We start from the raw sequence: 22952 nt of genomic DNA, 5'->3' as shown, positions 1-22952 counted from the left end.
TCTGAGGGAGCTCATTGGGGAACCAAGAGCCAGCCACCGTCTCTCAACCTAACTTTTTCTGGATATAACATGGGAGAAGAGGGAACCACGTATGCCATCTTCAGCTCTCTTGCATGTACGCGACTGCGGGGGCTAGCAAAGGAGGACTGTCCACTCGGCCTCCCGTTTGCCAGCCCGCAGCAAACACATTTCTCTGGGTTAATCGACAAGCCTGTGATCATGGTTTTGCTGAAAGGATGAAACCCGACTTGACAGATCGTTGGCGATGCCGGGAAGGGGCTGCCTCGCTCTGTCAATGCGTTTGACGGATGCTGTGAAGCCCCGCCCCGCAGGCATCTAATTGGTCCGCTTTCGCAAAGGGGAAGGGGTGCCCGGTCGGTTGAGTCGCGGGACATGACGTCAGAGGAGAGTGACGCCGCAGCACTTCAGAGAGGGCGGAAGAAGCCGTGGAGATGCCTCCGAAAGGGAAAAGCGGCGGCAAAGGGGGAAAGGGTAAGGGATGGGGGGCGCTGACTGGGGGTGGGATGGGGTGAATGGGATGAATTCCAGCTGCAACCAGAGAACCCAGGAGTCCTAGTTTCCTTCTCCCCAGCTAGGTGCTGACAACAGGGACACCAGGAATCCTGATTTGTCTTCTCTGCCTTACTCTCCCAGAAGGGACAGTACAGCCTAAAAGTCTCTGCTTGCCCTCCAGCCCCAGCTTCTCTGGAAGGACATGCCTAACCCTGCACATCTTAAACCGGCCTGAAGCAGATTTAAGCACCAGGATGACGTGCAGAGATCTCCGAGACATGTGGGTTTCCACACGTGCCTGGGATGCCCTAATAGGTTTCCAGCCCCTTGACTCACAAAGAGACCGGTTTGTATGCTGGGACCAGCATATCCCAGATCAAGGATATATAATCCTGTGGCCCTCTAGATGCCCCCAACTCCCATCGACCCCAGTCAGCCAGCAGGGTCAGTAATGGTGTCCATTGTACTGCATTTGGAGAGGCATGAGCCCTCCTGCCCAGCTGCAGATGGTACAGAACAGCGGTTCGGATACACATAAGTCACGACAAAGTGAGGGGATACTTTTTATCAGGACCAACCAGTGTTACAAAACAGGGAGCAATTTTTCATATTCTCTCTGGTACAGTATGCTTCTTCAGGCAGAATGTCAAGCAAAACAGGAACAGGGAAAGAAAAAAAGCTTTCATTGTGATTAAGTTCCCAGTGCTGTGATTGTGCGCTTTCACATCCTGCCTGGATTGATTCAAGTAGGGTGAGCAGCCTTTGCCTTATAGCAGCTTAAGTCTAGCATGCTTCTGTGCATTGCTGTGGGACTGGCAACCTGGAGTTTGGCTGCACAGGGTGAACACACAGCCGAGCACCGGGTGTGGGCTTGGCACTGTGGAAGGAAGGTGTCATAGCGTACCCAGGGTGTCTCACCGTTGCCTCTGACCTTGTGTGTTTTCATAGGTGGAGCATCCTCTGGCACTGATGCTGCAGATAAGAAAGCCCAGGGCCCCAAAGGAGGTGGCAGCAGTGTGAAGGTGGGTGTTTTGTATCATTTCACCTTGGATAGTGTCCCTGGGGTGCAATTTTAGACAAGAAAGAGACAATAATGTATGTACAGTGTAATTCAGCTAAACTGGGGAGGGTGACTTGCTTCCTGATCTCTAGCTGCTCAACACAGCTAGCTTGACATCAGTCGCACAAGGAGGGTGGGGGTTCTGTGGCCCTCCAGATGTTGTTGGACTACTGCTGGCTGATGGGAATTGGAGTTCAACATCTCTCCCCTACACTAATGACTTCATGCTATGGGATGCACAACTACGTTTCCGAGCACAATTCAAAGTGTTGGTGTTGACCTTTAAAGCCCTAAACAGCCTCGGTCCAGTATACCTGAAGGAGCATCTCCACCCCCATCGTTCTGCCCGGGCGCTGAGGTCCAGCGCCGAGGGCCTTCTGGCAGTTCCCTCATTGCAAGAAGCAAAGCTACAGGGAACTAGGCAGAGGGCCTTCTCGGTAGTGGTGCCCGTCCTGTGGAACGCCCTCCCATCGGATGTCAAAGAGATAAACAACTACCTGATATTCAGAAGACATCTGAAGGCAGCCCTGTTCAGGGAAGTTTTTAATGTGTGACATCTTACTGTATTTTTGGTCTTTGTGGAAGCCGCCCAGAGTGGCTGGGGAGACCCAGCCAGATGGGTGGGGTACAAATAATAAATTATTATTATAAATTATTATAGGGAGATGGGGTAATGTAAAGCACATTAAATTACAGTCAAATGCCAGAGCTGTCGTTGGTTGCATTACCTCTTGAGGGATAATAACAACAACAACAACAACACATAATTCATAATAATTTATTATTTATATTCCGCCCATCTGACTGGGTTGCCTCTTCAGCCAGAGTGGTGTACGCTTGTCTAATCTGCATTCTGCTTTTTTTTAGGTGAGGCATATTCTATGTGAGAAGCATAGCAGATGCCTGGAGGCATTGGAAAAACTCAAGGCTGGGGTGCGCTTCAGTGAAGTAGCCTCTCAGTACAGCGAGGACAAAGCCAGACAAGGGGTATGTGACTTTTTCTGTTTTGTGCTGACAGGCCACCTTGTTGCTGTGGTTGCCACCTTTCCTTTGCTGTCCTGAGGACTTGAGAGAAAGAGGCAGCCAAGGTGCTATAGTCTTGCTTTTGCTACTTCACTGCCTGTTCTGCTGTACGATTTGGAAACACTCAGCTAATTGAAATCTGGATTTAAAAGACTAGAGTGAAGCTTAGCTGCAGCAGAAACACAGAGGCGGAGCCAAATGAAATCTCTGTGTACAGCACTTTGCAGAAGTAAAATGCGTTTTAAAAAAGACAGGTCTCTGGCCTCAAGAGTTTTCAGTGGAAATCCCAACAGAAGAGGACACAGGAGGTGAGGAGGCTTGGAAAGGTGAGAGTAAAAGGGAACGAAGAACTTAAGCAAAATGTTGACGATATCTTAGCAACCTGACCTACAGGAAAAGCAAATTAGGCTTGTCAGGAGCATGTGCAGAAAGCAAGCAAGGTATAGCATATTGGAGAGGGAACTGAGGTCCAGCTGTAAGGGCTTGTGCCTTTTAGAGTAAGGAAGGGCAGAAGAGAGGTTGGGTCTCCTGGTTGATCACTGGAAGATGTACAGGAGACTGGTGAGGGCTTCTCACTCTCACTTCTGTTATAGCAGCCACTTCAACAACTTCCTTCCTCCCTTTCTAAATTAGACTGTTAGAATCTCTGATGTGTAGTAACTCAGATGTGGATTTATATGTGTACAAAAAGGTCAGCACAATGTGGGGGCTCATGGGGAGCAGTAGCCCCGTCCCCACAGCTACCCTGGCTCTGGTTGGTGGCCCTGAAGTTCTGCTAAAAACTAAATGAACTGAAATCTGCCCAACAGCCCTGCTATAGGGCTTTAACAGTCTCCCATTGATCTTCTTTTCCAGGGAGATCTGGGCTGGATGAGCAGAGGCTCTATGGTGGGGCCCTTCCAAGATGCAGCCTTCGCCTTGCCTGTCAGCAGTATGGACAAGCCCGTTTACACAGACCCTCCTGTGAAAACCAAGTTTGGCTATCACATCATAATGGTTGAAGGGCGTAAATAAAAAAAATGTTTCTCTGTGATGCTAGGAATTTATTCCCTTTCATTTAAACCCTTGGTATGCTTGTGTGAGAAATAGAAGGTTGATTTCCACACACCCTCCCTAGGTGTGTCAAGGCTGGTGTGTGTACACCATGGCGGGGTGAGAAACCGTGTGTGTATTGGGAATCAAAACTGAAACATTGAGGGTGGGTAGTGTAGAAAGGAGGCACCCAAGGAAGGACATGATAGACCTTAATGAAATTATACATGGTGCAGAGAAAGTGCATCATTCCCTCCTTCTTGGTTTAGCCTTTAGTTTGGCCTTTAGTTTAGACAGCTTTCAAATTCATGGCCAATAAGGTTGTAAGTTCAATTAGCCACTGAGGCTAGGCTCTGTATGTACCAGACATTTAAAGCACCCTCCTACCCCCAAAGAATCTTGGTAACTGCAGTTTGTGAAGTGCACTGGAAGTTGTAGCCCTGCAGTGGCTAAACTACAGTTCCCAGGATTCTTTGGGGGGATTCAAGTGCTTTAAATGTAGGGTGTGTATGTAGTCTTGATATTCAGTCGCTTCAGAATCAGAATCAGAATGGCTCTGAATATCTCTGTTTGTGGGGAGCACCAGTAGGAGAGGGCTGTTACCTTAATGCCTTGCTTGTGGACTTCTGAAGAAACTTCTGACTGGTCACAATGCGAAAAAGGAGCTTGACTAGATATGGACCATTAGTCTGATCCAGCAGGGCTCTTTTACGTGTTTTGTTCTTCCTGGGTAGGTGGCAGCAACAGCAGCAATTCTTTAAAGCTGGCCCACATGACTGGTAAAAAAGGGCTATGTTTTATTTTTATTGTTTTGCAGCAAACATGACAAGCAACCTTCAGGGCACCTCAGAAGGGGTCCCAGATGGGATAAATGGGGCGTAAGGGGCTAGCCCCCTGTAACTCTTTGAGGGTATTGAAGGGGAACGACCTGCGGTCACCCATTAATGATTCAATATCAAGTCCAAAAATTAGGGAGTAAAACCTAGGATCTCAAGCATGCAAAGAAAGCCTTCACTCTAGCATTGTGGATGTCGCTTACTTCCCCCAAACCCCACCCTTCCAAAATGCTAAAGGCAGTTTCTGCATGGTTTCTTAGCTTCAGGAACAAAGCTGCATCATATGCGCTTAGACTAGGGTTGAGGAACCTTTTACAGCCCAAGGACCACATTCTCTTCTGGGGGCCAGATGTCAGTGGTAGGCAGGGCCAGAAGGAAATGTGGGTGGAATAATGGATTCATCACCTTGCCAACAAAGGTCTGTATAGTTAAAGCCATGGTTTTCCCAGTAGTGATGTATGGAAGTGAGAGCTGGACCATAAAGAAGGCTGATTGCCAAAGAATTGATGCTTTTGAATTATGGTGCTGGAGGAGACTCTTGAGAGTCCCATGGACTGCAAGAAGATCAAACATATCCATTCTTAAGGAAATCAGCCCTGAGTGCTCACTGGAAGGACAGATTCTGAAGCTGAGGCTCCAGTACTTTGTCCACCTCATGAGAAGAGAAGACTCCCTGGAAAAGACCCTGATGTTGGGAAAGAGAAGGGAGAAGGGGACGACAGAGGACGAGATGGTTGGACAGTGTTCTCGAAGCTACCAACATGAGCTTGACCAAACTGCAGGAGGCAGTGGAAGACAGGAGTGCCTGGCGTGCTCTGGTCCATGGGGTCACAAAGAGCCGGACACGACTAAACGACAACAAGAACAAAATTTTACATTTGTTTAGTAGGCCAGTTACTGGCAAACCCCTTTCTGTCCATGCTGGCTAGCAAAAAGAATGATCAGAGTTTATAGCCAAGCACAACATCCTATATTTTCCTTTGTGTTGTTAGATTTAAACAAATGTCAAACATAACTTGAGAGTGCAGAGCAGAGCCAGGGAAGTGTTTGACACAGGTGTGCTGTGGTCGGGGAAGAGTCTAGAGGGCTGGGGCTTCATTTGGTCCCCAGGCATGAGAAACCCCTCCCTGCTTTAGACCATTGTCCGAACTTTATTTTAGTGGCCACAACAACTCTTACAAGCCTTGCTATAAGAGCTCTTACAAACTAGGTTTCCATTCAGTTCCATTATCTCTCCACACTGACAATCGCCTCTCCTCTTCCTTCCAAACATAAAACCCAAAATGGGTTAATTACACCACAACGGCCAGGTTTATCTCCAGAGAGGGGTCCACTTTTCAGCATCTTTATTTGAAAGCTCATCCCATGTAGTTCTAAGAGATGTACTTCTAAGTAAGAGGTCTAAGTCTTGGGCAGTCTTAGCTACATAGCCAAGGAAAGAAATGCTTTATAGCATACATGCTGAAACTGGATGTCCGGACTAGTTTTCCAAAATGTGAAGAAGTACATTGCAGCTGTTTCCACAGGGTTGTGCAAGGCTCCACATAAATGCATGGTGGTGAACCCAGCACCTTTGTGAAGAACCTGGGAAGAAGGGCCAGGGTAGTCCTAATTAACAGATACAAATGGTTCTGCAGGACAAAAGCACATCAGTGTGCACCGATAGATCTCTGCAGGTGCCAGTTGCATAAAATAGTTTCTCGGTTCAGGGTTGAATGCCTGAGTGTGCTTCTGTTATGCAGACATCTGAGAACCACAGGAACTGTCCTAAGTGATTCTCAAATTGAGGAAGGAGCTCTCCCTCCTTCTGATAGATTTTGAATTTGTGGCTTATACACAAACAAGCAAAAACAATGCTTTTAAAACAGATTTGAAGCTGCACATGCAATAAAGGAAAGCAAATACTTCCAGAAATGTGCATTGCAAAAAATCATGTCCTTTTACAGAAGTAACTTGCATATAGGAGTTCACCATGGTTAGGCCCCACAACCACTGCATTCTTGTACAAATCGCTCAGTTGTGCTTGTCCAAGTGTCCTTCCTCAGTTGTGTTTCATTGTTTTAGTGGGCTGTAGAGAGAAACTTGGCGTCTGTAAAGTGTGTCTGTATAGTTTTGGTATGGAAAAATAATGACATATTAAAATTAAGTGTATCTACATATATGTATGTCCACAAAACACCCAAACCCCTGTGTGTAACTACAGGCAATGCAATAGGAACCCTTCTGTAAATAGCAAGTGCAATACAGTAGTACCTTGGGTTAAGTACTTAATTCGTTCCAGAGGTCCGTTCTTAACCTGAAACTGTTCTTAACCTGAAGCACTACTTTAGCTAATGGGGCCTCCTGCTGCCACCGCGCTGCCAGAGCACGGTTTCTGTTCTTATCCTGAAGCAAAGTTCTTAACCTGAAGCACTATTTCTGGGTTAGCGGAGTCTGTAACCTGAAGGGTATGTAACCCGAGGTATCACTGTATAACTCTGTCAAAATGGTAACAAATTATCCAGATACGCGTGTGTGTTTTTTACAGAGGATGCTTTCACTTCACCTTGTTTTCTCAATTAATCCACAAATTTATTGATGAAATATCACATTTACTAGTAAAACCTGAGCTGAAATGTTACGGATGGCAAGGAGGTGTTGATAAAACATTTCCCAATAGACTGGCGATAAACTTGTTGCCACCTCTCTGTAAAACCAGTCTGGCAAGTATCTGTTAAAAGCAGAGCAGACCTGTCAAAAGAGCATATTCTGTGTATGAATAAAGGTAGGGGTGACAATGGATTCAAGAACCAAGGCATTTGCCGTGCCTAAAGAATGGCCCAGGCTGGCCAGGAAAAGACAATCAGCAAGCATCATCAGGTATCCTGGCAGACAGAAGACAGTCATAATATTATCAAATCCTTATTTCAGACCACCTCTTTCTGTGATGTTTGTATTATGATTTGGGATGGTTTGACTAAGGAGCTGGGCAATTTCTAAAGATTTTAAAAGTTGGTACACAACTTTCTGGGTCCCCTCACCACCTAGGAAAGGGGTGGGGTGGGGACTCTGTTGCAACAGAAAAATAAAGATCTGCCTTGCTTTCCTTTAACTGGTTTCTGCCTCTACCCTTTCTTCCCTGGCCGACAACGGACTTAAGGATATGAGCTCCCTTGGTGATAAGTTGGGTTGTAAAAGCCAACCTCCCCCCCCCCCCCATTTTAAATGCTACTTAGACTAATAGAGCTGGAAGGGATCCTGAGGCTCATCTAGACTAACTCTCTATGGCAGATGGTTGGGCTGTACCTAGAGATCGGTGTGGCCGTGGGAAGGGAAGCCAGAAAGAAATGGCGAGGTATTGGAATAACACTTGTACTGTAGTTTAATAGTGAATTTTGGGACACAATGGAACGGTAAAAGATTTGGATTATTATAAAAGATGCAGAAGGAAATGATTAGCAATAGGACCCACAAAGGAGAGGAGGGAAGTCCAGGAGATTCTTTGGAATTTTGTTTCTATGTTGTATGTTGGGTATGTGACTGTAAAAGCAAACCAAAGAAAGAAAGAAAAAGGGGAAAAGAAAGAGAGGGAGAGGAAAAAGAAATGGCGATGTACAAATCAACAACAACAACGTGCGTTGCTAATAATAACTGTGCGACAAACAACGACGATGTTATTATTATCAATAGTAATAATAACGCAAATAGAATCGCCGATGCTGCTATTCTAAGCGCGGCAGGGTTGCATCAACGAAAGGGTTAATGCCCCTCCCCTCTCCGTTCTGCCGCGTGACCCAACCTGGGTCCTCCGTTCGTTCCTCTTTCTCCAAGATTCCCCCACCCACCAGGATTCCTAAGGAGCGGATTGGTGAATATTTCACGCTGGCCGCCGAAGAGCCCTTTGGTTGGCCGAGCGGCGAGAGCGAAGCGCTGCGATTGGCTGGATTGGCGTGTTCCTCGGTTCAGCTTGAACTCTGAGGTTTTGCGGCGCGGCTGGTCCCAAAGTTCGGGAGCGGCGCTGCAAGAGGGAGCCGGGAATGGACCGGAGCTGTGGAATGGGGCTGCCGGTGCTGCTGCTACTGGTGCTGGCGCTGTCCTGCCCGGCGGGCGCACTAGAAAACGGGTTGGCACGGACGCCGCCCATGGGCTGGCTGCACTGGGAGCGCTTCCTCTGCCAGGTCGACTGCGACGAAGAGCCCCGCCGATGCATCAGGTGAGCGCCTGGGATCTTGGGCCAAGAGGGCTGCCAGCTCGAACGTAGCGTTTTCATTCTTCAAAAACAAAAGCAGGATCTCAGCTAGATCATCCATCCATCTATCTATCTATCCAATCTCTGTTAAAAAAAGGAAAACCTGCGAAGAGTCTGCCACCTCCCATTCTACTGTCAAACTTCCTCCTGAGGTTGTCGGAATCTCCTTTCTGGTAACTTGAAGCCACTGGTTCCAGCCCTACCCTCCAGAGCAGCAGAAAACAAGCTTGCTCCATCCTCGATGTGACAGCCCTTCAGATACTTGAAGATGGCTATCATATTTCCTCTCAGTTGCCTCTTTTCCAGGCTAAACGTAACCAGTTTCCTCAACCATTCCTCATTAGGCTTGGTTTCTAGACCCTTGGTCATATTGGTCACCCTCCTCTGAACACATTCCTGCTTGTCAATGTCGTTGGACACAGTACTCCAGATGTGGTCTGACCAAAGCAGGATAGAGTGATACTATGACTTCCCTTGATCTCTGGACACTGTATTTCTGTTGATGCAGCCTATAATAGCATTAGAATATTTTTATTTTTATTTTTATTTTTTTGCTGCTGCATCAGGGTGCTCTTGGGCCTTAGGACATCATTGCTTGCATTTGGGTTCACAGGTTGTTAAATTATACCTTGTGGGTTCAGGCAACATCATCTTATCACCTGCTACAAGTTTTTAAACTGGCTTAGCAGAGCTAGAAAGATTGTGCCACAAGTGGTGTGCTTGTATACATGCTGAGACTTGCATGGAAGCATCACAGCTGTGCCCTTTGCATTTAGTGGCCTTTCAAAGTGAATGCTTGTATAAACAAAGGTAAAATGCTTATATATACATACAGTCTCTCCCTCTCTCACTCACACACACACACACACACACACACACACACAGCACTTTATACCTTTGTGTGCATACTTGAGAGAGAAAACTCTCTCTGTTAAATCCATCAGGTTCATGAAAGGTTTGCCAATATAAAGGTGTACCACATGTATCTGTTGCCATTAATGTGGGCTAAGACTGTCCATGGCTGGGGAACCTGTGGCCCCATGTAATATTGGACTACAACTTCCATCTTTCCTAGCCATTGTCCATGCTGGCCGTGAGTCCAACATGTGAAGGATTGCAGATTCCTCATCCCTGTTCATTTTAATGAAAGGTCGTCACCTTTCATTGCATGGTTCCTTTGCTTTTTAAGAGACACTTTAACCAGCAGATGAAGTTTTATCATCCATACAGATCTGGGGCAGGGGAAGGTTCCATCTGTTGACTTCCTGTTTGCAACTGTTAAAGGAACAAAAGCCTTTGACCTTGAAAAGGTTACAAGATAAGTCCAAGTGCATTAATTACCGTATGTGACACTTTGAAACTCCAAAATCAGAAAATGTGTCCACAATTGCCAGTGTGTAGTGGCAAGCTCTGACTTATCTGCTATCGATAACTCACAATTTGCCAAGCGCAGTCAGAAACTAGCATATGCTGGTGTGGAAGTATTTAGCCAGGAGCCCCCAAAATACATTGAAACTCCTGTGTACTACAGCAAGCCTTGAAGCTGAGGGAGACAACTCTCTTTGCGGGAGAGGGAAAATACGTTGCATTTCTTCAGCATATGCATTACATTTCTGGGAGTGTGGGCAACAAACTGCCTTGGATTTTTGTAGCCCTGGTTTTACTGGCATGTCGAAAGCACGTCAAAGTGCAAGTAGATAAATAGGTACCACTCTGGCGGGAAGGTAAACGGAGTTTCCATGCACTGCTCTAGTTTGCCAGAAGTGGCTTAGTCATGCTGGCCACATGACCCGGAAGCTGGCTCCCTCGGCCAATAAAGCGAGATGAGGGCCGCAACCCCAGAGTTGGTCACGACTGGACCTTATGGTCAGGAGTCGCTTTACCTTTATGATATTCTGGACCCATTTAGGACCTGGCCTGTGCTTGCAAACAGAATGGTAGAATGGTCCCTGTGTGTGTATCAGTTCAGATTGCAGATTGTTTCCCCACTAAACAACAGTAGATTCTCTGTGAAGAGAAAAGTAGAACAGCTGAGCTGAACCTGGTGTCCTAAGTTTCATTTGTTTTGATTGCAATTCTTTATGTAGGGGCACAGTCTGCAGTCTGAAGTTCATTGTGCCACCTCATTCTGCTAAATATGTCAACACAGGTTGAAGAAGCAAGCTGTGCAGTTTGCACATATCCTATGACTGGCCTGGCCGATGTTGTAGTTTCCTCTTTAATGGTCTACGTAGCCTAAACATAAGCTGTTCCTCATTCCATGGAATATTCTGTGATTCAAACAGTTGGCTAAACTTTCCATGTATGTAAATCATCATGATTTATTTTTATATAGTGCCATGACTTGTACATGGACACTTTATATAATAAGAGGTCCTCATCTCAAAGAACTTACAGTTTTGCCCGCTGGGAAGAGGAAACTTTGTGCAACAGATGATATGAGTAAAATGAGTAAGAACTTTTTCAGCTGGGGGGCAACAGTAAGGGGCTGAGTCAATAACTTCACAGAGGTGATGAGTTTTGCAGGCAGTTAAAGGCTGTTGCTGCAAGGCTCAGAATGCATAGAAGTATTGTTTCATTAGCCACATAGGTGGGGCTGTAGGCACTTCTCAGTCATAATTATTGTAATTTGTTGTTTAGTCGTTTAGTCGTGTCCAACTCTTCATGACCCCATGGACCAGAGCACGCCAGGCACTCCTGTCTTCCACTGTCTCCCACAGTTTGGTCAGACTCATGTTTGTAGCTTCGAGAACACTGTCCAAACAAATTATTGTGGTTGGAGCAGGAACCGGCAAGCCACTCCAGTATCCCTGCCAAGAAAACTCCATGGACAAAGACAACAGGCATATAATTTTTGTAATAGCAATATTTAAATATGAATGGTTGGGAGTCTGCAAACACTAAATACTATCTTGTATTAAATACCTTCCAGGTGTGGGTTTGTTTTTGGGTGGGGAGCAGGATTGCCAGTGGAAGCAGAAAATAGTTCTATTTTCAGTACAGACAAATATAAAATAGATGTTCTTCACATTTTTCTGGTTAAATGTTAGTCTTAATTTTAACGGATGTAGTCAACCTGTCCCTGTGATGTACCACTTTTAAGCTCCAGATAGGAAACCCCACTCCCATGATGGAATGCTCTCTCATTTAAGAACAAATAAAACCTGCATGTAGAAAGCGAGTATTTCAGGAAAAGGGCTAGGTTAGCACCCTTCCCTTCTCCTTGACATGCTAGTGTTCTGTATGGATAGTTTTTGTTTGTTTGCATGGAGCATCCCATTGTGGGATTTCTGAAGTAGTACCACAGATCTATAATCTACATGAGATTTAAGACCACTAAACATCAGTATGTTTCTGTGTGCATGTACAATGTCTCTCTCTCTCCATAACAAAAATGTAAGATCGTCATTTTGCAGCCCCATTAGAGGATTTGTCGTGAATCATTGCAGTCCTGGGTTTGCATGAAGGCAGGGGAGGGGAGACAGGTTGTCCAGTGGTAGTGGTCATGGCATGGAAGCAAGAAGGGAGGAACACTGAGAGGCGGAAAGTGGTTGCAGAATATATGAGTAGACATTTTGCTATTCCCCCTGCCACCACCCATCACTAAGCAATATGATATTGGATTCTCATTGGATTCTACTTCACTACCAGCTCAGTGTTGGTACCCAGCTTTTGGGACCTTAGCTCAGTGCTAGAGCACTTTTGCACACAAGAGGGGTCCAAGGTTCACTCAGTCCCTGGCGTCTCCACTTAAAAAGGATCAGAAACCTAAGGTGATGACAGAGACCCTCTATTGCACAAGTTTCTGCAGAGCCTCTGCCAATCAGACAATGACGTTGGGCTATATGACCTGGAGGAAAGCAACTTCTTATGACTTTCCTTTTTTGCCCTCTTCAGCGAGCAGCTGTTCATGCAGATGGCAGACCTTATGGTGTCAGATGGATGGAGGGACGTTGGGTACCAGTACTTGTGTATTGATGACTGCTGGATGGCTCCAACTCGTGATAAGCAAGGCAGGCTCCAACCGGATCCAAACCGTTTTCCTAGTGGGATTCGTAAACTAGCTGACTATGTAAGTGGGTTCTTGCTGACCTTTTCCCCAAAGCTTCTTCCACCTTGAGGTCAATGAGAACATATAAATGAGGAGCTGGAAAGGATGATGGAAATGGGAGGACTTCCTGTGCCTGTTCCCCTTTCACAGTGTGTCCCTGTATAACTGCAGGGCTGAACGTGACAAAGAAAAGCATTCCCCATCTCTAGATTTAACCATCCATAGGAATTGCTAAGAATTGACCTGAGCATGTCAATTTAGACCAGCATCCTCTTTCCAACAGCAGCCAGCCTGCTGCCCAATACATCACAAGCAGAACATGAAGGCAGCAGCTCCCTGCAGTTGTTTGTCTCCAGATTCTGGTATTTAAAGATAGACAGCCCACTGGACATGGAGACTCTACTGTGCTCTCCTGGCTAGTGGTCATTGATAGGACAGCCCCTCCCATGTCCTGTCTCATTTTCTTGTGTCAACCCCTTTGTAGAGTAGCATCATACCTTCCATTGTTGAAAAACTAGTGCACCTTTTCTTAGCCTATTTTCTCCCCATCCCATTAACTAAAAGCAGGCTGAATTCTTTTGATTTCTGCCTATAAAACATAAGCTTTCCACTCCAGAAACCTTGCTGTGTTTCCCCCCTCAATTACCTGCAATCCAGGTCCACTCCAAGGGGCTGAAGCTGGGCATTTACACAGATGTCGGGAACAAGACATGTGCTGGTTTTCCTGGCAGCCGCGGTTACTACGATTTGGACGCTGACACCTTTGCTGGCTGGGGGGTGGACCTGCTGAAGTTTGACGGCTGTAACTTTGGCACCCTGGAACTGTTGGCAGGAGGTATGTCCCAGAGCAGGATTTGCCAGGAGGTCAGAGCGAACCTTTTAGCCTGCGTGGAATTTAATATTTACCTCGACCTTGGATAGGGTCACCCAGTTCACTTCCCTGGAAGCAGGAGAGGAGGAATATGTGACACACTTTGTCCTTCCTCTCTCCCCTCCCAAAACAGCTCACAGTAAATTTTCTGAACTGTCTATACTTGGAAGAAGCCACCAGCACCTTTGCCACTTCTACTCTCCCCTCTCTCTCCCCACCTAGCTCCTGATCCAAAAGCTCTCTCCTGTTTGGGGCTTAAGGCATTGTTCAGGGTGCTTCATTTTAGGAAGATAATGGCACACTTAAGTGCGTTCAGAGGAGGCGACCAGGATTTGGAGGGTGGGTGTCTGGAATTACTATGACAGGGATGAGGAACTTCAAGCCTTCCAGAGGTTACGAGACTCCCAAATCCTGTCAGCCCCAGGTAGTTGGGTCAAAGGTCATGGATGCTAGCAGTTGCGTGCAACGTCTGAAAGGCCACAGATTCCCCATCCTTGATCCAGAGCCAGAATTGATGAGTCTCATTGGCTTTAACTTACAATGAGGAAATGAGCCTCATTGGCTTTAACTTACATTTTTGACTTCCTTATTGAAGACCTTTGAAAGAAAAAGTAAAGGTAAAGGGACCTCTGACCGGTAGGTCCAGTCGAAGACGACTCTGGGGATGTGGCGCTCATCTTGCTTTACTGGCCGAGGGAGCTGGTGTATAGCTTCTGGGTCATGTGGCCAGCATGACTAAGCCACTTCCGGCGAACCAGAGCAGCACACGGAAATGCCATTCACCTTCCCACCAGAGCGGTACCTATTTATCTACTTGCACTTTGATGTGCTTTTGAACTGCTAGGCTGGCAGGAGCAGGGACCCAACAACAGGAGCTCACCCCATCGCGGGGATTTGAACCGCCAACCTTCTGATTGGCAAGTCCTAGGCTCTGTGGTTTAACCCACAGCGCCACCTGCGTCCCCTTTATAGGTTAGGTAGGTGGTAAAGCCTTGACCAGGGCTGGCACAAAGATTGAGGGTGCCCTGACAAAAATTCCCTCTAGGACTCGCCCAGCACTATCCTGATGCCCCCCAAGATAAGCTTACAAAGGGGCAGAGAGGTGAGTGGTGGGGATTGGTGATGAGTGTCAGGCTTTGGTTATTTGTTTTAATTCTCGGGGGGTGTCTCTGCTCTTTGCCACCAGGTTATAAGAACATGTCTCATGCTTTGAACAAAACAGGCAGAGACATTGTGTTCTCGTGCGAGTGGCCACTGTATGAGAGACCCTTTCGGAAGGTAAGGAGAGGCCGCTTTGCAACCTTGCTATTTCCCTGGGGCATATTGCTGGACTACAACACCCATCAGCTCTGACAGTTGGCCATGCTTGCAGGGCTGCTGAGGGCTGTAATAGTAATTCCGCACCAGCTGGAGGACCAAAGGTTCCCCACACCTGTCCTAGGGCAAGGGCTGGTAACCAAATGTTGATGGACTACAGCTCCCATCACCCCTTACAATAAGTCATGCTGGGCTGGTTGAGGTCTGATGTGAGTTGGAATCCAACAATGTCTGGAGGGTCTTCACAGGTTCCCCATTCCTGCACAGTAACCTCTGCTTGTGATCTGCATATGAGTACATAAAACAATCAGGAAAGGTGACTGTCATTGCCACACCAGTCATATTTGGTGTGCTGGGAGCCTGTTTGGCTATGTAATAGTGAAACCCATTGATTGTGATGTTAGGCTGCACCTTGGGAAAAGCATCTTCCCGCATTGCAACAGGAATGACTATAATCCTCCACACCCAACTCACCAGATTAATCATCTGAAGGGATGGGAGGGTATGATAACACTTCCCTCCTTAGCTGATTTGCAGGGGTCAGCTAAAAGAAGGGGGGCTTTGTCCTGGTTTGCATGTATGCTTGCTGTATGCAGGAGAGTGTGGGGTGACCACGCCAGCTGTCAGGAGTGGTTCTCGGAGAGAAAAAGGTTCCTCACTCTTGCTGCAGCGACTCCTCCTGTGTTCAGAATGTGTTATGTTTAGTCTCTTAGGGATATATAGATGGCAAGAAGGGGGTGTTATGGGGAAGGGCTGTAGCTCAGAGGTACAGCATCTGGTTTGCATGCAGAAGGTCCCAGGTTCAACCCCCGGCTTCTCCAGGGAGAGACACTCTGCCTGGAACCCTGGCAATGCAAACAGTGCTGAGCAACATGGACCCGTGGTTTGACTTTGTGTAAGGCAGCTTCCTATGTTCCTAGGAAAAGTTTCATGGGGCAAATGACTTCAGGAGAACTTGCAAAAAGGGAGGGAGCCCTAACCAGGTCCTTCCCATACTTTATTTAAAGCCAAGTTGAGTCAGTGCTGCAAAACCCTGTTTTGGCAACTGCCCTGCACAGTCTCTGGTAGAAGCCAGCCACATCCCCCACTGAAACAGTCCATTCCATTCTGACGCAGTGCTCAGTGGGACTGAAATATGACCCATATCTTAAGTAAAACAAATAAATTGTTGCCACCTCTTTTCTCTCTCTGTCTTTACTCCTCTGCCAGCCCAACTACACAGAGATCAAACGGTACTGCAATTACTGGAGGAATTATGCTGACGTCTACGATGCCTGGGGCAGCGTCAAGAACATATTGGACTGGACTTCTTATAACCAGGACAGCATTGTGGATGCAGCTGGGCCAGGGGGCTGGAATGACCCGGATATGGTAAGAAAACCTTTTTCTGGGTCACTTATTCCAGATTCCACGCTGTTGCTCAAGCACCCAAACCCTCGCAGCCTTCCTGAGCCCTGGAGAGGGGCCTGTAGCTCACTGTGAGAGGAGAACCTGCCTAGATTTAAACTCTAGCAATCCCAGATAGGGCTGGAAGAGGCTTCAGTCTGAAACCCTGGAGACTGACCCTCCTGTCAGTCATTGTAGGCTGGGAGAGTGGTAGCTCAAAATGTACAGAGGATATCAGGCTGGGGTAGGAGGCTGTAGACCCGCCTTTAACCCAAATATGCATTTGGGGACCCAAATATTATTACTATTAATTCTGTTTTTGCCCTTATTATTTGTATGGCGGTAGCGTTGCAGTTGCAACCCACCTTATGGCTTCGTGGTGGGTCCTGACACACTAAATTGAAGACTAGTGCTGTAGAGCAGTGGGTCCCAATTAGCTATGCACCATGGACCCCTTGTTTTTCAAAAGACAAGCCATGGGACCTCCTACTTTTGAAGATTTTGATATATCTATGGTATATTTTGTTATGTGAATGGTGCCACGGACTCCCTGGGTGAGTTTTCTGTGGCCCACCAATTGAGAACCACTGCTGTAGAGAATATTGAACTCAATGAACCAGTTCGCTGATTCTGGCATAAAATAGCTTGTTGTATTCCAAAGTCATTGCTAAATATATAAAGCACATCCAGTCCCGGCTGCTGAAGAAGGTGAGTCGCTGCTCATCAGTCTTCCCTTGAGTGTTCCCCAGATGCCTGCCTTTTATTTATTCACTCTCAATCTTCCTGCAAGCCCAGACATCTGCTTTGCATGGCTTTAGCTTCAATTCTGGGTTGTATATTAATTTGCATGTTTTCTTCATGTTTATAAATTGACAATAAGCTCCTTGTGTTCCTTTCAAGAGCTTGGCTGCAAATACGTTTTTACATGAGGCCCACATGGAAACTCAGTGTGGTATAGAGTGCGTTTTATGGCCAAAGTGTCTCTGCACCATAAAATTTCTGCCTATTGGCTACAGCCATTTGGGATGCCCTCAGGCTATTTCAACTATTAATTAAACAAGCATTAAAAATGGAACATGTGAGAAAATATCATGGCATCCCTGTGCAGGGCCTTCCTAAGAAAAATACAGAGCAGCAGAATATAAAGAGTTTGATTCCTAATTCAGCCCCAATCACAATATATATTTAAATCAGTATCATACCACTTTAAACAGTCATGGCTTCCCCAAAGAATTTTGGGTACTTTAGTTTGTTAAGGACTCTGGGAGTTCTTAGAATACTTTTATTCTCCTCATGGATCTACAACTTGATATAAAAAAATAAGCTGTAGATCCATTTTTATTAAGTCTCCAACAATATTTAAAAACATTTATCCTTTTTATTTTAGCATACAAATTTCTTCTTGACTTCCCACCCTTCCTTTCCTGATTATTTTTTTTACTCCTTTTTATTAGCTGTTTATAGATCTACAACTTCTAAAATGGTCTAAGAGCCGGTCCTTCTTCTCAGGGACCCTCGGAATGTAGCTCTGCGAAAAGAGGGATTTCATAACAACTCCCGGCACCATACCAAACTACAGTTCCCAGGATTCTTTAGGGAAAACCATGGCTCTATATTTATTATAGTGGTGCCATATTGCTTTAAAAATGTAAACTGCAGATAGAGCCACACATTTTAAGTGCACCGATATCAGGCTATAAAAGTTAGCCTAAGCTGTTCTGCTGGATTCACTTTTGGTGACAATCTCCACTTGAAAGGCTTGTTGGAAAAGGTCTTCGTTAGGAGCCAAGGAAACAATAGAGATGGTGCCTCCCTTTGCAATGGGCGTTGCAAAGAGTAGGTGCTACCAAAACAGTGGTACCTTGGGTTAAGAACTTTATTCGTTCTGGAGGTCTGTTTTTAACCTGAAACCGTTCTTAATCTGAGGTACCACTTTAGCTAATGGGGCCTCCCACTGCCACCGCCGCGCGATTTCTGTTCTCATCCTGAGGTAAAGTTCTTAACCCGAGGTACTACTTCTGTTATGTACAGTACTGAAGTTCTCACCCTGGGCCAGCAGGGGGATACTGTAGATAGTTATGCAAATGAAGTATCGAAAGTGATGTTCAGTGATTGGATGGATACTGTAGATAGTTATGCAAATGAAGGATCAAAAGTGACGTTCAGTGATTGGATGGATACTGTAGATAGTTATGCAAATGAAGAATCGAAAGTGACATTCAGTGATTGGATAGTTTTAGAAAGTTGTTACAGTAATGTGGTACTGGAGCTCTATATAAGCAGGCTGACTGAGCCCTTCAGTTCAGTTCTCTTCTGTTCTCTGAATAAAGAAGAGCTGTTTGAAGAATCAATGTGTCGTCTGATATGTTCACCCACAACTTAACAACTTCCGAGTTAGCGTCGTCTGTAACCTGAAGTGTTTGTAACCCGAGGTACCACTGTAAAGGCCTTATTTCTATACTGTGTGGAGCAGACCTTCTGATGAGGTAGTATTTGCCAGAGACCATTACACTGAGTCAGGCTATTTGCTTATCTAACCCAGAATTGTCTACACAGATGGGCAGCATCTCTTCAGGGCTTCAGGCAGACACAGGCTTTTCCTGAAACCTTTCCTCTCGTCTTCTTAACTGGGAATGCCTGGGATTGAACCTTTTCTGCACAAAGAACATGAGCTGAGCTGTAGAAGTGGACGTATCTGGTGATAATTAAGGGCTGGATTTGGCCCTGCGGCCTCCAGCGGCTAATCACCAGCCTAGTTCCCTTCCTTAGTGTAGCATCCTGATACCTAAGAGTTGTAACCCCCTTCAATATGGTAATTCTCCTCTACCACCCTCCTATGCCAGCTGGTGATTGGAAATTTTGGGCTGAGCTGGGATCAGCAAGTAACTCAACTGGCACTCTGGGCCATCATGGCGGCTCCACTTCTCATGTCCAATGACCTGCGTCAGATTAGCCCACAGGCCAAGGCTCTTCTCCAAAACAAAGAAGTGATAGCCATCAACCAGGATCCACTGGGCAAGCAAGGATATCGAATTACCAAGGTAAGAATGCCATGGGGAAAAGGTGTGTGGAGAGTAGGAGGAGGAAAGTTTTGAAACAAGGTGGTTTTAATAATAATAATAATAATAATAATAATAATAATAATAATAATAATAATAATAGTTTTATTTATACCCCACCCTTCCCGGTTCAGAAAACTGGGCTCAGGGCGGCTAACAACAAATTTTAAAACACTTAATTGATGCAACCAAAAACAGCATAAAATACAGTATAAAACATGAATAACAATAAATTCAGAATTCAAAAATCAATTTAGGGGGGAAATCCATCCAATAAACATTAGATTATCACCAGTGCTAGCTGGCTAAATTAGTCCTATTTGGGCCAGCGAGGAGACCAGGGGAAAATTAGCTGTGGGATCCCAGAGCGGGTAATCTTCATAAAAAGGGGAGGGGGAGGGAAGGAAGGAAGGAAGAGGAATAAAAGATCATGCTAAGTTCAAATTGAATGCCAGGCGGAAGAGCTCTGTCTTACAGGCCCTGCAGAAGGAAGTTAAATCCTGCAGGGCCCTGGTCTCATGGGACAGAGCATTCCACCAGGTCGGACTCTCCTGTTCTCAGTCTTGATGTCTTTAGCCTTGTTTTCCAAACTTCCCAAACTTGAGCCGCCAGCCTTGTTTTGGACTACAGTTCCCATCATCCCTGACCACTGGTCCTGCTAGCTAGGGATGTTGGGAGTTGTAGTCCAAAAACAGCCGGCGACCCAAAGTTTGGGAAATTGCTTTAGATGATGTTGAAAGGCTGTACTCATCCAGATCATGTTCCGAAAACAAATGGGACGCAACCCCCCCAACCTCAGTTAGGCCTCACCTGCCTGCCTACTTACCTACAGCAATACCTGGTGGCCCTGCTGTCAGCTTCCTTCTCTGTAGCCTCAGTACTGCTATTGTAAAATTCATTACTTTTTAAGATTTCCTCCCCTACATTCAAGCAGTATACACATTCTACGAATGAATTAGTTAGCTCTCCCTGTCATCTGGCTTTGGCTCCAGATCCTGTTTGTAGGGCTTTCTGCTTTCCCTCCCTGCCCGCTTCGAACAGGCACCAGCAGCAGGTGATATTGTTAATTCATTGAGCCTAGTATTGTCTCCTCTGGACTGGAAGTAGAGGAACTTGGGCAGAGGTCTTTCACACCACCTGCTTCCTCATCCTTTTAATAGGCAGTTCTTTTAAGGAAGTACATTTTAAGTTTCTTAAGAGCCAGTGTTTTGCAGCATGAAGAATGTGAGCTGGGAAGACTCCTTTCAAATTGCCTCTGATGTGAACTTATAGGGCAGCTGCTTTTAAGCAAGCCATCTTTCTCCCTTCCTTGGATGACCCATTTAAATAAGAGGTGAGGGGTCCTTTTCAGCTTCAGTGCCACATTCAGTTAGGGGAAACCTGAAGGCTGCATTCTGTGCAAAATTCCCAAGTTTATTCACACATACACCCACCCACAGCCTTTCCATCCAGGCAAGAGAAGGCAGCATCACATTTCCAAGATGGTTACAGCTGGACAGTACCACTCAACGAAAGCATGGAACAGGACTGGAGAGACACAGATAAAGATAAAGGCCTGGAGGTTTTCATTTGGCCCCTGCATCCAAAATTCCCTGCTCCCAATTTAAACGAAGTTTCCCATTTTGAATAGATAGATAAATATCCTGAGTGCAGTTGAGAAGCATCTGGAGAGCAAGAGGTTCCTCGCTCTGCTTTAGAGCAATAAATAACATTGGATCAGGGTTATCACAGGATTGCTTCCTCCAGTATGAACCTGCTGAAATCTTAAGATCTCCATTGGAGGCCTTCTGGTGCTCCTGCTAGAGGAATATAGAGACAGCCTTGTCGGTGGTGGCCCCTTGTTTATGGAACACCCCTCCTTGAAGGGCAAAGAGTCCTCAACACGATCTTTTATCATTCTGTCCTTGAAGCCCTTTTAGTTGTTTTTTAAGGGTTCACCATATAAAGTTTTGTAAACTTTACTTGTCGTCTTTGTTGTTTTGTTTGTAAGCAGTTTTGTACGTTAACAGAAAAAGCAGTCTAGAGAGCAGGGATGGGGAGCCTGTGTCCTTCCAGATGCTGATGGACTACAGCTCCCATCACCCCTGCATATTGGGCTGGTTGGCTGTGGCCAATGGGAGTTGGCAGCCCAATATCTGGAGGGCCACAGCTTCCCCATCCCCGGTGATTGTTACTGCAGCTGGTAATGGATGTTGTGTCTTTCCAGGAAAACCACTTTGAGCTGTGGGAGCGGCCCCTGTTGGGCGGAGCCTTTGCCATTGCTGTGCTGAACCGTCAGGAGATTGGTGGACCACAGGCTTTTGTCTTCTCTACTGCCTTCCTTGGCAGTGGCTTAGCTTGTAACCCTGCCTGCTCCATCCAGCAGATCCTTCCCACCAGCGAGGATTTGGGGCTGCACAACTGGGTTTCACCCTTGAAGGTGGTGGTGAACCCAACTGGCACAGTGCTGCTGAAGATGGTGGTGACTGAGGAAAAACTGTTTGATAATGGAAACAAGCGCTTTCCAGAGTTCTTGTAACATAGCATATTCTTTCCCCCCTCATTTTTTTCTCCCAAGGAGGACTTTTAGGCAGAAGCAGGTAACCTTCCTATATGTCTGGGAAAGGTTGCTACAACATCAACTCCTTAGTTCAGTGCCACATTCCTAATCCTGCAGTGACTTCTAAATTTCCTTTAAAGTGTAAGAACCTGCATTTCTGGACAAGTAAGCTGGAGATAGCAGTCTATGCCTTATTGCGCTTTGCCAAACACGGTATCAACACCATGTTTTCTTCTTCTACCTCTGGGGGATGCCAAGCACGATGAATGTAGTTGTGTTGTTAAGAAAAAGGCTGTGGTTATACACCAGTAACTCCTGTGGGCAGTCACCTATTCCTCCAGCTTACTCAAACCACAATATACACAACTTTGTTACTTTTAGCCCTCTCCCCCCACTACCTAAAGATAATTATAGCACAGGTGAGATTACAACATGCACACCCCGTTGTACCTCAGACACTTTTCTGAAAACCTGTTTCAACAGGACACTTTTGAATAAATTGTACTATGCCTATTTATTGAACTTCTATTTTTGCCTGTGGGTTTTGTTTGTTGTGTAAGCCACGTTGTATGGGGGGAAAGCAGTCTTATCAGTAAATCTAGGGGAAATCTCAGCTGTGTTGCTACCAGTAAGTTTGAAGTCATCATGGACTTTTCATACTACTAAGCCTCACTGCTTCACTAAAGTGATCCATACAATGTGATTGTACAAGAGATACTGGCAAAATGTTTTCAATGAATCTTTGCTGTCTTTCTGCCATGAACTAAATCCCTATTGCTGGCAAGGGATAATGGAAGTGAATTAAAAATCCACATGATCAAGCTATTGGGGTTTTCGTGTTATATTCCATTTGCTGCTTATTGGTTAAAGGAACACAATGGGAAAAATCAGGTCAGTTGTTCTGGCCAAATACAATGAAGCAAGAAACTAAAATTTGCTTATGATTTCTTGAAACTTAAACGTTTGTTTCTAAATTTTTAACAAATAAAGGTGCAAAAATCGCAAAATTCAAGCATTCTAAAGAAAAAAGACTGAGA

At 45.8% G+C, this 22952-nt stretch overlaps 2 protein-coding genes and 1 long non-coding RNA gene across 4 annotated transcripts; all 3 read left to right on the top strand.

Annotated features, from left to right (window-relative positions):
• The first annotated feature begins 346 nt into the window (after positions 1–346).
• Positions 347–3629, top strand: PIN4 (peptidylprolyl cis/trans isomerase, NIMA-interacting 4). Of its 2 annotated transcripts, XM_081848483.1 has the most exons (4): positions 347–492; positions 1462–1535; positions 2441–2560; positions 3452–3629. In XM_081848483.1, exons 1-4 carry the CDS (start codon positions 453–455, stop codon positions 3608–3610), a joined length of 393 nt encoding a protein of 130 aa, XP_081704609.1. In that variant the 5' UTR covers positions 347–452; the 3' UTR covers positions 3611–3629. The 2 variants fall into 2 exon arrangements, with proteins under 2 accessions (XP_081704609.1, XP_081704610.1); XM_081848484.1 differs by lacking the exon at positions 1462–1535 and having other exon boundaries at positions 356–492.
• Positions 3630–8329: 4700 nt separating this feature from the next.
• Positions 8330–22740, top strand: GLA (galactosidase alpha). The gene is made up of 7 exons (XM_081848376.1): positions 8330–8656; positions 12590–12764; positions 13401–13578; positions 14801–14892; positions 16141–16302; positions 19161–19358; positions 21583–22740. Exons 1-7 carry the CDS (start codon positions 8481–8483, stop codon positions 21892–21894), a joined length of 1293 nt encoding a protein of 430 aa, XP_081704502.1. The 5' UTR covers positions 8330–8480; the 3' UTR covers positions 21895–22740.
• LOC309334206 lies at positions 17657–18664 on the top strand. Its single transcript, XR_014152943.1, has 2 exons — positions 17657–18472; positions 18531–18664. It is a non-coding gene; the product is annotated as an uncharacterized lncRNA (long non-coding RNA).
• Positions 22741–22952: the final 212 nt, after the last annotated feature.

Source organism: Podarcis erhardii, assembly GCF_964252035.2.
Source record: "Podarcis erhardii genome assembly, chromosome: Z".
In the NCBI taxonomy this organism is placed as follows: Eukaryota; Metazoa; Chordata; class Lepidosauria; order Squamata; family Lacertidae; genus Podarcis; species Podarcis erhardii.
This window is presented reverse-complemented; position numbering and strand designations above follow the sequence as displayed.